Source organism: Bos grunniens, chromosome 1, assembly GCF_055505025.1.
Source record: "Bos grunniens cultivar Pamir isolate PY7600 chromosome 1, Bosgru_T2T1.0, whole genome shotgun sequence".
Lineage (NCBI taxonomy): Eukaryota > Metazoa > Chordata > Mammalia > Artiodactyla > Bovidae > Bos > Bos grunniens.
Window position 1 is genome coordinate 100,947,963 of NC_141165.1, and position 17,737 is coordinate 100,965,699.

General features: G+C 39.7%; 1 protein-coding gene across 2 annotated transcripts in view; it reads right to left on the bottom strand.

Moving 5' to 3' along the window:
- The window catches only part of CD96 (CD96 molecule), a 96,678-nt gene that overhangs the window by 25,767 nt on the left and 53,174 nt on the right, over positions 1-17,737 (bottom strand). For both annotated transcript variants that reach the window (XM_086407187.1, XM_086407198.1), the window contains exon 8: positions 17,132-17,224. In XM_086407187.1, the coding sequence (XP_086263313.1) occupies positions 17,132-17,224 (93 nt within the window). The remainder of the gene's footprint in view (positions 1-17,131; positions 17,225-17,737) is intronic.

Consider the following 17,737-nt stretch of genomic DNA (forward strand, 5'->3'; position numbering starts at 1 on the left):
GTCTGCCATGTGAATAAGTCATACTTGCCTTTTGTCTTTTCTGTTTCAAGGTTATGTTTGCATTCACAACATGGCAAATCCTCTTCAGCATTCAATAGTTGGCCTTATATTATGACATACTTTGTAGGCAAGTAATACAGCAAGTATTACCCCATGATAGACAGTTATTTGCTTTGTTTAGATAGCTAGATATTGTTTGCTGGTTGTTTATTTCTTCTTCAGTTTGAATATTTACTGTTATTTAGCCTTGTACATGTCCAGAGATACATAACCATGAGCCTTGGTTTCTAGGAAAGAAGAAGGGGTTTAGAAGAAAATATTGCTTTATAGAAAATGTCTTGCTATATTAATTCATGAACTGCCATGAGGTTAGATGAGATTTGAAACTTTTTGAAGCCCATTTCTATTAAAACTTAAAATGTTTTTTCACTGAGGTTAAAAATTACCCTTTATGTTATCACTAGAAATTCAATTAAGTCGGAAGTCAACTCTAGTCAGTTCTGAGTTGAATGTAGGAGACAGAACATGTTCTGTAAGAGCCAATTTGGCTGGCTGTTTGTGACATTAGAAAGCAAAACCCAGCCTCTTAACCTGGACTCTAGCCATCTTCCCAGTGACTGTCCCTCTCACTGCCAGAGAGGGAAGGGCAGGGAAATGCTAGAGGCCTTACGGTGATTAATTTGGGAAAAGTCTGAAATATTTTCCAAACAATTTAAATTAATTATTTAACATGGATGACTGTGTGCCATATAAAAGACAGGTGAGCAGTTGTGATGTGAGGCAAGTGGAGGATAAAGGATACAATGGCAATGATCACAACAAAAGGAATTGATTTGGTCATTGCTTTCTTCTTCAAGGAATTAAAAAATACAAGGTGCTGATTTATTTTAAGATTAATTTTGCTTACTGGACTCTTCCTATCATCACAGCATCCTTCTTGGCTTGGAATGTGTAAAGCCTTAGCTTTAGACTTGCTCTTTATGCATTTTCACATTTCATACTCTTAATAACTATGTGATAATATGACTTTGTTTTTTAATATAAGGAAACAGTATTAGAGAAGCGAAATAACTTTCCCTGGGTTACAGAGCTAGTAGGTGGCAGAGATAAGAATTGAATCCAAGCCTGTCTGACACCAAAGATCACATTCCTTCCTTTCTGGTGGCTTTATAGTGCAGAGATCCTTGTTGCAGCTCACGTTACCAGAACCAGGGCTTAGTCATGGACGTGTTTGGTCATGGTCCCTAACACACAACCACCCAGAACGGAAACCTTTATAGCCTCGGCTTCTCTCCTCTCTCCCATCATCACTTCTTAGTTTCCTGTCATGAGACTACTCAGTGTTCAGGTCCTGACCAGGTCCTTTTTCCTTTAGAGAGCCTTCTTCTTCCCTTTCTAAAACCCTTCCTTTGTTAATCACTTTCTCCTTCACGCTTTAGAAAATACCCTTAACTCCTTCTCCCCCAAGGCTTTATTGAGTTACCGATACTTACTGATGACCATGTATTATCATTGTTCTAGGTGATGGAGATTTATCAGAGACAAATCAGACCCCAAAATCCAGTCCTCATGGGATTTACTTTCTTGTGGGGAAAAGTCAGACAAGTAAATTATACAAGATGTGAAAAGACAGTCAGGAGAAAAATAAAACAGGGAAAGAGGACAGGAAGTGAGAGAGAAGGTACTGCAGTTTGAAATGAGTTGGTCGTGGAAAGCCACATCGAGAAGGTGACATTTGAACAAAGACTGGGAGAAGATGGTGTGTAAGCCATGCAGATTTTCAGGGGAAGAATTTCTAGGCAGAGGAAACAGGTGAGAAGACCTTATGTGGGAGTGACTAGGGCATGTCGGAGGGACAGCAAGGGGGCCGAACTTGGTGAAGTACAGTGAGTGAGGGGGAAAGCAGAGAAGTGAGAATATAATAAACATGTGACCTTTCAGGCCAACTTTACAGATACCTGCCTTTTCTCACGCCCACTTCCCTCCTTCACTCGTGAGAACATGATCTTGGTGATCTTCACTGACATCCAAATCTATCTCACACACAATTCTAGATTTTTTTTTTAAATTAAAACATAATCACACACTTTAGACAAAAACAGACTGGTTAATTAATCAACCACTCTATTTCCTACCCTGGGTTCCTATCATGTTCCCAAAGGGATTTACCATTGTTGTTGTTTAGTTGTTAAGTTGTGTCTGAATTTTTTGCGACTCCATGGACTGTAGCCCGCCAGGCTACACTGTCCATGGGATTTCCCAGGCAAGAAGACCGGAGTTGGTTGCCATTTCCTTCTCCAGGTGATCTTCCAGACCCAGGGATCTAAACCTCATCTCCTGCTTTGCAGGTCGATTCTTTATCACTGAGCCACCTGGCAAGCCCTCAAAGAGATTTAAGGGAACTAATAATAAAATGTAACATTTTGATGCTATGAACCAGGTACTTTAATTGTTTTCCATGCCAAGTTTCCTCTGTTGCTTTTGGTAACCCACTGAGAAAGGCACTACCCATGCTAACACTCTTCCTTTTCTTCTTTGTCTCTCTTTCCCCATTTCCTTCAAGCATCCTCACCATGGCCATGCTTTTCAGAATTCTGTTTATTACTTGTCAATCCATCACACTGTGGCCAAGAACTACAGCTTTCTGTGGACCATCTCAGTAGTAAATCATAACCTCATCATGCTTGCTTCATTTTCACTGAATTTATTGTACTTACTCATTCTTTAATTTTTAAATAAAATTATATATACTTAATGTGTACACTCTGTGTATAAGTTAAATAAGCAGGGTGACAATATACAGCCTTGATGTATTCCTTTTCCTATTTGGAACCAGTCTGTTGTTCCATGTCCAGTTCTAACTGTTGCTTCCTGACCTACATATAGGTTTCTCAAGAGGCAGGTCAGGTGGTCTGGTATTCCCATCTCTTTCAGAATTTTCCACAGTTTATTGTGATCCACACAGTCAAAGGCTTTGGCATAGTCAATAAGGCAGAAATAGATGCTTTTCTGGAACTCTCGTGCTTTTTCGATGATCCAGCGGATGTTGGCAATTTGATCTCTGGTTCCTCTGCCTTTTCTAAAACCAGCTTGAACATCTGGAAGTTCACAGTTCACGTATTGCTGAAGCCTGGCTTGGAGAATTTTGAGCATTGCTTTACTAGCGTGTGAGATGAGTGCATTTGTGCGGTAATTTGAGCATTCCTTGGCATTGCCTTTCTTTGGGATTGGAATGAAAACTGTCCTTTTCCAGTCCTGTGGCCACTGCTGAGTTTTCCATATTTGCTGGCATATTGAGTGCAGCACTTTCACAGCATCATCTTTCAGGATTTGAAATAGCTCAACTGGAATTCCATCACCTCCACTAGCTTTGTTTGTAGTGATGCTTTCTAAGGCCCACTTGACTTCACATTCCCGGATGTCTGGCTCTAGGTGAGTGATCATACCATCGTGATTATTTTGGTCATGAAGATCTTTTTTGTAAAGTTCTTCTGTGTATTCTTGCCACCTCTTCTTAATATCTTCTGCTTCTGTTATGTCCATACCATTTCTGTCCTTTATCGAGCCCATCTTTGCATGAAATGTTCCCTTGGTGTTTCTAATTTTCTTGAAGAGATCCCTAGTCTTTCCCATTCTGTTGTTTCCCTCTATTTCTTTGCACTGATTGCTGAGGAAGGCTTTCTTGTCTCTTCTTGCTATTCTTTGGAATTCTGCATTCAGATGCTTATATCTTCCCTTTTCTCCTTTGCTTTTCACTTCTCTTCTTTTCACAGCTGTTTGTAAGGTCTCCCCAGATAGCCATTTTGTTTTTTTGCATTTCTTTTCCATGGGGATGGTCTTGATCCCTGTCTCCTGTATGCAGAGTACATCATGAGAAACGCTGGGCTGGAGGAAGAACAAGCTGGAATCAAGATTGCTGGGAGAAATACCAATCACCTCAGATATGCAGATGATACCACCCTTATAGCAGAAAGTGAAGAGGAACTAAAAAGCCTCTTGATGAAAGTGAAAGAGGAGAGTGAAAAAGTAGGCTTAAAGCTCAACATTCAGAAAACGAAGATCATGGCATCTGGTCCCATCACTTCTTGGGAAATAGATGGGGAAACAGTGGAAACAGTGTCAGAATTTATTTTTTTGGGCTCCAAAATCACTGCAGATGGTGACTGCAGCCATGAAATTAAAAGACGCTTACTTCTTGGAAGGAAAGTTATGATCAACCTAGATAGCATATTCAAAAGCAGAGACATTACTTTGCCAACAAAGGTCCATCTAGTCAAGGCTATGGTTTTTCCAGTGGTCATGTATGGATGTGAGAATTGGACTGTGAAGAAGGCTGAGTGACGAAGAATTGATGCTTTTGAGCTGTGGTGTTGGAGAAGACTCCTGAGAGTCCCTTGGACTACAGGAGATCCAACCAGTCCATTCTGAAGGAGATCAGCCCTGGGATTTCTTTGGAAGGAATGATGCTAGAGCTGAAACTCCAGTACTTTGGCCACCTCATGTGAAGAGTTGACTCATTGGAAAAAGACTCTGATGCTGGGAGGGATTGGGGGCAGGGGAATCAGGGGATGACAGAGGATGAGATGGCTGGATGGCATCACCGACTCGATGGACGTGAGTTTGAGTGAACTCTGGGAGATGGTGATGGACAGGGAGGCCTGGCGTGCTGCGATTCATGGGGTTGCAAAGAGTCAGACACGACTGAGCAACTGATCTGAACTGAACTGAATGTGTACACAGGATGATTTGATATACATATACATAGTAACATGACTTCTACACTCAGCCCATTAATATGTCATCTCTTTACACAGTTAATTTTGTGTATACGTGATGAGAATGCGTGAAATCTATTCTCAGTAAATTTCCAACATTCATTACAGTATAATTAGCTATTCATCATGCTATACATTAGATCTCTAGACTTATTAAACCTTCTTAACTCCAACTTTGTACATTTTGACCAACAGTGCCCCATTTTCCTATCTCCTCACCCCTGGTAACTACCATTATAGTCTGCTTCCAGAGTAGACTCTTTTTAGATTTCACATGTGAGTGAGATCCTGTAGTCCTTTTGCTTTCTGTGTCTGGTTTATTTCACTTAGCATAATGTACACCATGCTCACCCATGTTGCACATCAGGATCTCCTTTTTTAAGGTCAAATTATATATATATATATATATATATACACACACACACACACACACACATATATATACACACACATATATATTTTTTAGTCAATGGGAACTTAGACTGTTTTCATGTCTTGGCTATCGTGAATAATGCAGTGAATATGGAGGCACAAATATCTCTTAAACTTGGCTTATTTCATTTCCTCTCTGTATATAGTAAAAAGAGAGATTCCTGCATCAAATAGTAGTTCTACTTTTAAATTTCTGAGGAACTTCAGAAACCATTTTCCATGTTTTTTATACTATTTGCAGTTAAAGTCTGCATCTTCAGTTCAGTTCAGTCACTCAGTCGTGTCCAACTCTTTGTGACCCCATGAACCACAGCACGCCAGGCCTCCCTGTCCATCACCAATTCCCGGAGTTCACTCAAACTCATGTGCATCGAGTCAGGTATGCCATCCAGCCATCTCATCCTCTGTCATCCCCTTATCCTCCTGCCTTCAATATTTCCCAACATTAGGGTCTTTTCCAATGAGTCAGCTCTTCACATCAGGTGGCCAAAGTACTGGAGTTTCAGCTTCAACCTCAGTCCTTCCAAAGAACACCCAGGACTGATCTCCTTCAGAATGGACTGGTTGGATCTCCTTGCAGTCCAAGGGACTCTCAAGAGTCTTCTCCAACACCACAGTTCAAAAGCATCAATTCTTTGGTGCTCAGCTTTCTTCATAGTCCAACTCTCACATCCATACATGACCACTGTCTGTGTCTTATACTCCCATTAACAGTGTACAGGGTTCTCTTTTCTCCATATCCTTGCCAACACAAGGATACCTTTAATTTTTTGGATAACAGGTAAGAGGAGATATTTCATTGTGGTTTTGATTTTAATTTCTCTAATGATTAGTGATGATGAGCAGCTTTTCATATACTTTTTGGCCATTTGTATATCTCCCTTAGAAAAATGTCCATTCGGGTCTTTTGTGTATGTTTTACCAGGTTGTTTCTTGTTTTGCTATTGAATTGAAGGAGTTCCTAATATATTTTGGTTTTAACCCCTTATCAGACATATGATTTGCACTTATTTTCTCCCAACCCATAGATTGCTTCTGCATGTTGTTGTTTCCTTTGCTGTGCAAGAGGTTTTTAGTTTGTTTTTTTCTCTAAGTTTGATGTAGGACACTTGTTTATTTTTGCTTTTGTTGCCTGAACTTTTGGTGTCATATCAAAGAAGTCATAGATGAGGCCAACTGATGTCAAGGAACTTTTCCCCTAAGTTTTCTTCTAGGATTTTTATAGTTTCAGGTCTTATATTTAAATTTTAATCTATTTTGAGATGATTTTGGTATATGGTGTAAGAAAAGGGTCCAATTTAATTCTTTTGCAGGTGGATATCCAGTTTCCTAGGCACCGTTTATTGATGAGACTGTCCTTTTTCAGTGTGTACTCTTGGTACTTTTGTTGAAAATTAGTTTGGGTATATTTCTAGGCTCTCTATTCTGCTCCACTGGCCTACATGTCTGTTTATGCATATACCATACTGGTTTGATTACTGCCTCTTTGTAGTACATTGAGAAATCAGGGTGTGGTTTCTCAATCACTTGAGAACTCAGTGTTCTTAGCAATGAAACACAGCTCTATGTTTCCAACTCTGTTCTTCTTTCTCAAGATTGCTTTGGCTATTTGGCGTCTTTTGTGAATATGAATTTTAGGGTTGTTTTTTTCTATTTCTGTGAAAAATACCACAGGAATTTTGATAGAGACTGAATACATTTTTGAATCTGTATATTGCTTTGAGTAGTGTGGACAATTTAACAATATTAACTGTTCCAATCCATGAACAGTAGATGTCTTTTCATGTGCTTGCATATTTCATCAGTGTTTTATAATTATCAGTATACAGGTATTTTACTTTCTTGCTCAAATTTATTCCTAAGTATTTTACTCTATTTTGATGCTATTGTGAATAGGACTGTTTTCTTCAAAAAAGAAAGGACTTCTTTCTTTTTTGTTGTTGTTGTTGGTGTCACTGAATTTCTTCTAATTTTAACGTATAACGCAGAGCAGAATTTTCAAATGGAACTCTTTGTACCCTGGTTTGAGGAGAGGTCCCAAAGGCTAAGAATTATATTATATGGCAAGTCATCTTCACTTCTAAAGTAGAGTTCTAGACCAGCTATGAAGGATATGTGAAGTTAGAGCAGAATGGGCTCTGTCAGTTCCATCATGCACCCCAAGGCCGTGTAATCATATGGAAGCAGTCCTGGTGAGCATTTCTTTGGAGAGAGTTGTCAGGGAGCTGTGAATCAAGTCCCTTTTCATGGAGGAAGAGAAGAAGAATATGCTTCCTTACCTTAGCCAAGTGAAGTGTGGGTTCACGAGACCCCTCAGAGTTTTTGACCTGTGTGTATTGGAGTGTGGGACAAAGAAGACTGGTGCCAGGCTAAAAATGCTGCACTGGGAGTCGGTGCTTGGGTGACAGTGCTAAATGGGCATAGAGAAGAGAGATACAGCCATACTGAGGAGAGGAGCACTTCCCCCAAACAGAAGCTGAGGTACATGTTTTCCCAAACAAAACAGGATACGACAAAAAGAAATCTCACCCAACAAAAATACTGAGAGGAACAAAAAAGTCCCCAAGTAGAAACTAGCTGGTGGTGGGGAGAAGGGCAGGCGGTGCTGGGCGCAGGAAGCAGGAGACTGAAGGACAGCGTGGCCCACGGGGGACAGCATCCGCAGGCCAGTCACGGCTTAGTGAGAAGTCTGATGAAGTGCTGCCACGAAATCAAGATAGCACTTTTTATTTTCCTCATCCTTATGGCACCTAAATGACATTACAGTAAAGCTGACAAGGAAGAGCTTTCCTTACCTACCCCTCCTCATTTTTCTGCATTTTGTGATCTCCAAAGAGAAATTCAAGCCAAAAAGTAAGAATGGAGAAGAGGATGGAGCCAGGAAATTTCAACCATACCTGCTACATCTCTCCGCTCCCCACCACACACATAAAAGATACAACCTGACATTCCAGGATTCCACAGTTGAAGTAGACCCAAGCTTGGTGGAGAGGAAAGACAGAAGTTCTGAATTAACTTTTTCAAATTTTGACATTACACTGACCTGCTTTTTAAATTATGGGTACAAATCTGTTCTTGTGACCGAAAGGGACCGGATAATTATTATACAAAAATCACCAAAAAAGCCAAGGAAAATTACCTAAAATTTCTTTCAGAAGCTAGGCAGAAACTCTACAGTGCTCATTTGAACAAGGAATGATAGGAAAAAAGAAAATTATTCTTTTTGCTAAGCTACTCAGTTTACCTTATTTATTCAACTAAAAACAAAGGTAAAATTCATTTGTAAGTTTAGGCTGCTACTGTCATAGTGATCTGGTTCATTAAGCTCAATTGTCCATGACTTTGCCTACTTTTATGCAGACTTAAAGCTAAAAATCTAACTTATTTTCTCAAATAGTAATGTTTTCACTTGACCTTCCACTCTATTGACATAGCATTTATTGACATGGTTACCCAGTCTCCTTGACAAATGTGTAATTTTATATTCCATCAATTCACTTGCAGCATAAAAATAGAGCTTTTAAATCCACAATGGCATTAGCTGGACAATTGAACTTTAAAGAATATAGGTCAGCAAATACATCTAAATATATCTGAGTCAGCCTCATTAACCTCTGATATCAGGATAAGGTGGATATTGAGCCTCAGGTCAACAAAAAAAGATGTGTGGTATGAAATCTTAATTTTTACATACAACTTTTTCCATGGAAGGCAGATAGAGAGGGGGAACATGTGCTCACTGAAGGACTGAAGGCAGTGTGTATTGCTGGATTACTGGTCCAGAAAGAATTTTCCCCCTATGGGGGAAGATGCCAGTAGGCAGGACAGAGCTCATCACACATCATGTGGTGTATTCACAGACACTCAATAATTAGTAAATGAACTGAAGAATTTCCAATAGCTTTTCCCCAGAGGTAACTCACCTCAAGGGGGGAAAACTGAATAAACAAATACCCAAGGTAAATCAGTCATCAAGGAGGCTACCCTTGACTTACGTGCAACAGCTATGCAAAGAATTGAGAAATTACTTAATGAACTGTAATGCGTGTCCCAGGCGAATGATGGTGACAAAGAGGGAATGTCCAGAATTTCCTAGGATTCAATGGAAAGCATTGAAATTTTATTTGGATACTGTACATATCTCTGGGCAATAAGAATTATAGTATAATGATGTTGAGAGGAAAATGGAAAACAAATGGAGAAGGAGATTTTTCTCCAATTTATTTCCAACTGAGGAAATGCTAGCTCCACTTCTGGAGGCTGCATTTCTCAGAAAGCACTGGTCTAGAGAAGGGAAAGATTAATATAGGCATAGCTGTCATATTGACCTTTTCATAGCAACAATACCAACATCATACTAGAAGGGATTTATTCAATGTCCAGTGACATTTATTGAGCACCCATCATGTACTCTCAGAGGCAGTAAGACTCAGGCTTTCAAGCTAACTGTCTAGGTTCCATCTTGGCTCTTTCACTTTCTGCACAACTTTGGGTAAGTTAATTAACCTCTTTGTGCTTTGGTATCTTCATCTGTAAAATGGGTTAATGATAGTACCTATACCATTGCTTTTTGGGGAGGAGTCGGTCAGACAGTAAAGAATCTGTCTGCAATGGAAGAGACCTGGGTTTGATCCCTGGAGAAGGGCATGGCATCCCACTCCAGCATCCTTGCCTGGGAAATCCCATTGACAGTGGAGCCTGGCGGGCTACAGTTCACGGTGTCACAAAAAAGTTGGACATGACTCAGTGACTAAACAACAACAACAACAACAACAAATGAGATAATACATTAACTAGTTTAGAATAGTGCCAGGCACACCAGAGGCACCCAAATATTAACAAACATTATTAAAATTATTGCTTAGTAGTGCAATACAATCAGAGCGGTTGGTAAAAATTGGGGAAAATTAGTAGAAAAAAGCCTGGAAGACCCTTGTACAATAGTTTTACTAAAAATGTTTAATTTATTCTCCCACATTTAGGCAGACAACCCTGCTGAGACATCTGTCACACACATTACTTTCCATTTCTACATACGTCCATTTTAGTTTAGACCATTATCTCTTTCAATCTACATCATTTGGTCTTCTGTTTTACTTACATTTTTCTTATATTAAAATAGCCATAGTGGCTGTTTGTTGATGATCTGATCACAGCCCAGATACACATCCCATTAACCTAAGCTGCCCTGGAGGAGAGGAAACCCACTCTAGTATTCTTGCCTGGAGAATTCTGTGGGCAGAAGAGGATGGTGGGCTAGATCCATGGGATCGGAAAAGAGTTGGATACGACTTAGCAACTAAACAACCTAAGTTCATTCCCACCTGGTTCCACCTCACCTGAGCAACTTGCAGCCCCCTCCCCAACAAGAGTTGTCAGCACTCACCCTGCTTGTCTTCCCATGTCCTGTATGCATTGTATGTCTTTGCTCAAGACTATTGTCTGAAGATCTGTCTCTCATCTTTCTTCCACATGCGTGTATATTTCTTTCCAGATCCCCTGGGCAACTTTCCTGATTCTGCTCATCCTGCTCCCAGAACTCATTTCTTTTTCTTAATTTTCGGTGCTTGGATACATATGATAAAACTCCCAGACAGCAACAGAGGTGTCCTGACCCTTAAAGCCAGGTATGCCATGGCCACAGAAGGTGTCGGAAGTTGCTATCACAAACAAATCACAGAGGCTTCTCATTGGCTTGCAGTGTCTGTCAGGGATCCTCCTCTCTTAACTTTAGAATCCAATATCCAGACCACAGCTGATCTGATCTGCTTGCCCTGTATTTGTGTTAGACTAATCTTATCTAATTCCAGTTTGACCCCATCCATTTCTGACATGCTTTCTCATAAATTAGTAGTTTCATTGCATCCCCTGGGTAATGCTTCCTTCAGTCTGTACCCTTCATGTCTGACTCTCTGCTCACCAAGGATCAGGTGTGCTCACATGCAGAGCTTGACCAGTGATTAGAAACAGACTAGATTTGATATTTCTTTCAAAACTTCTAAAAGTAGAAAGATCCAGACTGTAAAGATTAGCTAATTTTTTAGAGAGGGCTTAAATCAAAAATTAATGCCATCAGATCAAGAGTTGTGCTGAAACCTAAAAATAGGGGGCAGAGGCAAAAGGTTTATGACCTAGTGGTCAATGAAATGGGAGGCTAAGCAAGTGGTCTGGCTAGACTGTAAGTTCTGTGGAGCTGGGGGCTGCCTGTCTCATTCATTATACCCCAGTTCAGTTCAGTTCAGTTCAGTCTTTCAGTCATGTCTGACTCTTTGTGACCCCATGGATTGCAGCATGCCAGGCTTCCCTGTCCATCACCAACTCCTGGAGCTTACTCAAACTCATGTCCATTGAGTTGGTGAAGCCATCCAACCATCTCATCCTTGGTCGTCCCCTTCTCCCACCTTCAATTTTTCCCAGAATCAGGGTCTTTTCAAATGAGTCAGTTCTTTGCATCAGGTAGCCAAAGTATTGGAGTTTCAGCTTCAGCATCAGTCCTTCCAAAGAATATTCAAGACTGATTTCCATCAGGATGGACTGGTTGTATCTCCTTGCTGTCCAAGGGACTCTCAAGAGTCTCCTCCAACACCACAGTTCAAATGCATCAATTCTTTGGTGCTTAGCTTTCTTTATAGTCCAACTCTCACATCCATACATGATTAATGGAAAAACCATAGCTTTGACTAGATGGACCTTTGTTGGCAAAGTAATGCCTCTGCTTTTTAATATGCTGTTTAGATTGGTCATAGTTTTTCTTCCAAGGAGCAAGAGGCTTTTAATTTCATGGCTGCAGTCACCATCTGCAGTGATTTTGGAGCCCCCCAAAATAAAGTCTCTCACTATTTCCACTGTTTCCCCATCTATTTCCCATGAAGTGATGGGACCAGATGCCATGATCTTGGTTTTCTGAATGCTGAGCTTTAAGCTAACTTTTTCACCTTCCTCTTTCACTTTCATCAAGAGCCTCTTTAGTTCTTTGTTTTCTGCATTAAGGGTGGTGTCATCTGCATATCTGAGGTTATTGATATTTCTCCTGGCAATCTTGATTCCAGCTTGTGCTTCATCCAGTCCAGCATTTCTCATGACATACTCTGCATATAAGTTAAATAAGCAGGGTGATAATATACAGCCTAGACATACTCCTTTCCCGATTTGGAACCAGTCTGTTGTTCCATGTCCAGTTCTAACTATTGATTCTTGACCTGCATACAGATTTCTCAGGAGTCAGATAAGGTGGTCTGGTATTCCCATCTATTTAAGAATTTTCCGCAGTTTGTTGTGATCCACGCAGTCAAAGGCTTTGGCATAGTGAATAAAGCAGAAGTAGATATTTTTCTGGAACTCTCTTGGTTTTTCAATGATCCAATAGATGTTGGCAATTCGATCTCTGGTTCCTCTGCCTTTTCTAAATCCAGCTTGAATATCTGTAAGCCCAGCACCTCAAAAACTCCTGGCTCATTGTTGGCACTCAGTGTTTTCTTGTTGAATGAAGGAAGGTCTTGGATGATTTTCAGTGTCAGGGGTGGCATTTCTGAGGTCTGCTCTCTGAGGCTATGTATGCATGTGCTAAGTTGTTTCAGCCATGTCTGACTCTTTGTGACCCTATGGACGATAGCCCACCTGGCTCCTCCATCCATGGGATTCTCCAGGAATGAAGATTGGAGTGGGTTGCCATTTCTTCTCCTCCTTCCCCACCCAGGGATCAAAATCACATCTCTTGTGTCTCCTACATTGGCAGGCAGTTTCTTTACCATTAGCAGCTCAGATGGTAAAGAATCTGCCTGCAGTGTAGGACAGCCAAGTTCAATCCCTGGGTTGGGAAGATCCCCTAGAGAGGGGAATGGCAACCCACTCCAGTATTCTTGTCTGAAAGACCTGGATTTACGCCAGTACTGTCTCATTCTACATTTGTCCGGGGCCTTCTATGGTCCCATGCAGGCATGTGCCTATTTTACCACTCAGCTTTTCAGCCTCTTGTCTTTTCCTAGGACAGTGCTGAGAAAGCAGCTGGGACTCAGAAAACACGTTAATTCAGGTTGAATTGAGCTGGGGTTTCCTGAGTAACTCTTGCTGTTGGCTATGAAGTTCCATTGTTTTCATTACTTTCTACACTTGTTTAAAGAATATAATTTCATTAGGGAGAAAAGGACTATGAATTGGATGTTTGCAACAATATCTGTAGCTTAATAATTATGACTGATTATACAGTTCACTAGATCTTAGAATTTGTAATGAAACCATAGCCTTTTGAAGTTGGTTTTCATGACATGTTCCATCCCGTTTCCTTTCTTAAAAGAACACAAAGGTGAACCTTACCAGCTTCTGAGGCAGCCAGTCATCATGTGATTTCATAATTATCCTCTGGATAGCCAAAATGAAATTTAGATTTTTCAGTTATAATTCAATGTTTATTCTAAGCAAGTGAGTTTCATTTAGATATAAGCAGCCATGTTAAATCATGGGTTTTTTTACATATAAAAATCACTAATGTTTGAAAATATATCAAACATAACCTGTTACTATCTTGACAGAGGTCTAGATTTTGTAAAGTGAGAAATAGCTACTCTTATTATACTTGAGCTACTTGAGTCTGAAAGTAAACAGGGTTTCTCAATCTTGGCACTATTGACATTTTGGACCCTATTAATTCTTTGTCTTGTGTTGTAGCATCCTTGGCCTCTATATTTATTTTTCAGGAATTTCCCAACTACGTCACCTTAGTACGATTGTAGATGAGGTAGCATTTTTCCTGCTTTAACCAAATATGTTTCTTTGACTGTGCTCTTTCAACTTCTCTAATACTAGAGCTATATTTAGATTGTAGACTCGTTAAGAATAACAAATACCTTTTTCTTTTCCTTGATTTTCTTCACAGAAATAAGAATGATATTTGAACTGATGGAACAGTTTAGTAGTGTATGTCAACTAACCACATAGAAAACTGAGCTAGAAGAAATTCACTTATGCTTTCAATTGCCAAACTGTATATACCATGATATATCATCATGATTCTTTTCCTTTTGAAAAAGAGAAAAAGTCACTGTTGAATTTCTAGCACCTAGAAGAGTATCTGGTGCATAGTAAGTGCTCAATAAACATTTGGTGAATGAATTATGTCGATTCTTTCTAAAAATGTTTCATGAGGTCCCTCTTAAGATATAATAACTAGAATCTTTAGATTGGTCTTAAGGCTCTCTTTATTCTGCATTTTCCAATCTTCATCCTTGCTTCTCTGCTACACAATCCCACTCCTTTAACCAGAACTTACCTACCAATATTTTCTCAAATCCCCATGAATATCTTCACCAGTACACAACTGCTCACTCTGTTCTTTTCGTTTGTTGTAGTTCAGTTGCAAAGTCATGTCTGACTCTTTGTGACCCCAATTTTTTTTGTTTAAAATATTTTTCCAAGCTCTTAACTTGTCAAATAAATATAATATGTACTTAAGGTCAGCTTATTTCATCTCTCTTTGTAACATTTCCTGGATTCATGAACTCATAGACACCCTTCCATACTCAAAGATAAAAGCAACCCACTCCAGTATTCTTGCCTGAAAAATTCCATGGACAGAGGAGCCTGGCTGGCTACAGTCCAAAGGGTATCAAAGAGTTGGACACAACTGAGTGACCAAGCACGACAATGATGACCTCTCCTTCAGTACTGTAATTCTATAAAACATGGCACTTTTCACCTTACTATTTGGACTTACTATTTTCATATGTGCATCTCTCTCCAAGCACACAGCAATCTTTCTGAAGGCAGAAGCAAATTATCTTCACAGAGTCTATTACATGATATCTACATAGTGAAGGAACATTAGTCTCATTTATTCTTTTTCATTCACTTATTCAACTAATATTTTTGCATGCCAATTCTGTGCTAGGCATGTGTGAGGAAGCAAAACAAATATGACATATATATCCTTGTCCTCATGAAGTTTTTAAGACCAATTGGAAAAAACATGGCATCTAATGTATTGAGAACTAGATTTATATTCAGAAGGCTTTGGTGTGAACACTAACTTTGCCACTTATTAGTCATGTGGTCACTTAAGCTCTCAGCATCTCAGCGTCCCCATCTGGAAAGTGGGAATGGGAATGGTTATGCTTACTCTGGCTGCCTCTCATTATGAATGTGTGCATGCTCTGTCACTTCAGTCATGTCTGACTCTTTGCAACCCCATGGACTGTAACCCGCCAGGCTCCTCTGTCTATGGGATCTTCTCATTATAAAAAAGATCAAACCACATCAAATTTTAGGTGCAAACATTTTCTAAGTGATAAAATGTGGTTGCTTTACTTTGTACACAAATTCGTTGACACTTTTTCCTTTAAGAGGTGGAGCTCAATTCTCTTCCTCTTGAGTATAAGCTGGACGTAGTGACTTGCTTTTAACAGATAGAATATAGCAATAATAATGGTGTACAGTTTTGTAGACTGGGTCATAAGGAGTCAGGGGGGTTTTATCTTGGTGACTCTGTTTCTTGAACTACTTGGTCTGGGGGATTACAGCTGCCATAGAGAGAGGCAGCCCTGTAGAGAGGTCCATGTGGTGAGTAGCTGAGACCTCCTGCCAACGTGTCCAAGTTTGGAAGCAGAGCCCTCAGCTTCAGTCAAGCCTTCAGATGACGGGAGCCCAACAGCCTGACTCCACCCCCATGAAAGAACCTGAGCCACACACTCAGCTAAGCTGCTCCTGTCTTGTGTAAAACCACATGAGACAATATATATGTTAAACCTAGTTTATTTTTGTTTGGGTGATTTGTTATACAGCGATGGATAACTAACACATAGAGTACTAGAGAGATTTAAGGTATTACTGTTGAATATGCTAATGCTTGTTGAATGAAGAATATCATAATTTACTATGGTTTATTGCTGAATGATGAGCTAGAAGAGGGAGAAAAAGAAGCATAAAAGAGAGAAAATTACAAAGTCTTAAGAACTAGGAAAAAATAGATGGATGCAAAATGTCTGTTGGGTGATTTGCAGGCATTTCTCACCCTGCCACGTGCTTCATTCTCTGAGCGCCATCAACCTGTGACAGTGACTGCAGGCTACCTGTCAAAGGCTACAGGCTAAACAAATTGTTCATTTCTAGTGACTGCTTTGTTTTATTCCATTTTCAGTTCTCTTTTTGAGCTAAAATTGATAGTTTTAATTAAAGAAGAAATAAAAAGCATACTTCTACTCTATGTAGAACATACTTTTCTGTGCTAGAGAAAGTCACCTTGGTTCTTTATTAAACACAAAGGCCACAGACATGGAAATTTATGATTTGTTTGCATCAATGCCAACTTCTGAAACTCACTGCTATCCCTTTGCCATAGAAACACTGACCCAGCCTGAACTCCATTATTAATAATGCCATTGGAAGGCTGAATTCAAGTCCTCATCCCAGTCAATTTTGTCAAAATTAATTTGAACAAGAACAGATTTGAATTTAAAAATATCTACCTACCTATGGCCCACAGGATCCCTACTTACAGCAATTTCTTAAACACCCTACTGAGAGCACAGTTGTAGAGGAGCACTGTTAATTTATTAACGTCTTTAATAATAAATACAGAATTTAAATTTCTCATTGAATATTTATTGACCCTGGTTTTGCCAGAAATGGCAACCCACTCCAGTGTTCTTGCCTGGAGAATCCCAGGGACGGGGGAGCCTGGTGGGCTTCCGTCTATGGGGTCGCACAGAGTTGGACATGACTGAAGCAACTTAGCGGCAGCAGCAGCAAAGTGAAGGACTTTGGAAGTTGTGCTAATTCTTTTAATCCATGAAAATAGTACTTAATATATTTATTTAAAATCTCCATAGATAAGAATGGGGCATGAATCATACAAATTTTCTGAAATTTTTTTATCAATCTACTTAAAGGATTAATAGTTCATGGGAAGTAAAATAGTATAAAAACATTCTTACCTGTAGGAGATATGCTGTTGGCTAGAGAAGGTTGAGTGCCAAGGGTAGATTCTGTAGCATTGAGTGGAGAATCTATTGGAGGGTTCACTGAGCCTGGAAGGATCAAACAGATGCTGGTAATGAACAAAATACTGTGGCAGGAAGATAAAATAGTAACTTAGTTCCCGCCAAACCTTTATTTATTCATCTAAGAAATTATTATTGATTAAAAGTCATCATTATTGTTTGCTATGGGCTAGGCAGTAGAGTAAAATGGTGAAAGGTAAAGACACAGGACTGTCTTTAAAGAGCATACAGCCTAGAATATAGGTAGGTAGCCAGGCACCGTGCTGAGTGCTACGGCAACAGAAGTGCAAGATGCCAGGAGAATGCAAGGAGGGGCACCAACCAACACTGAGAGGTCAGGGAAAGCTTCCCGGAGAACACTGCATTTAAGCAAGACCTGGTAAAACAATTATAGCAGCAATGTTTTGAGGCATGTGGCAAGTAACCATAGTTTACAAATCCATAGACCCACAAAAAAATTTTTTATCACTAAGAGTAGAAACAATGATACAGCTCTCCAAAAGGACATGACATCAATGGGCATAAGATTGATGATATTAT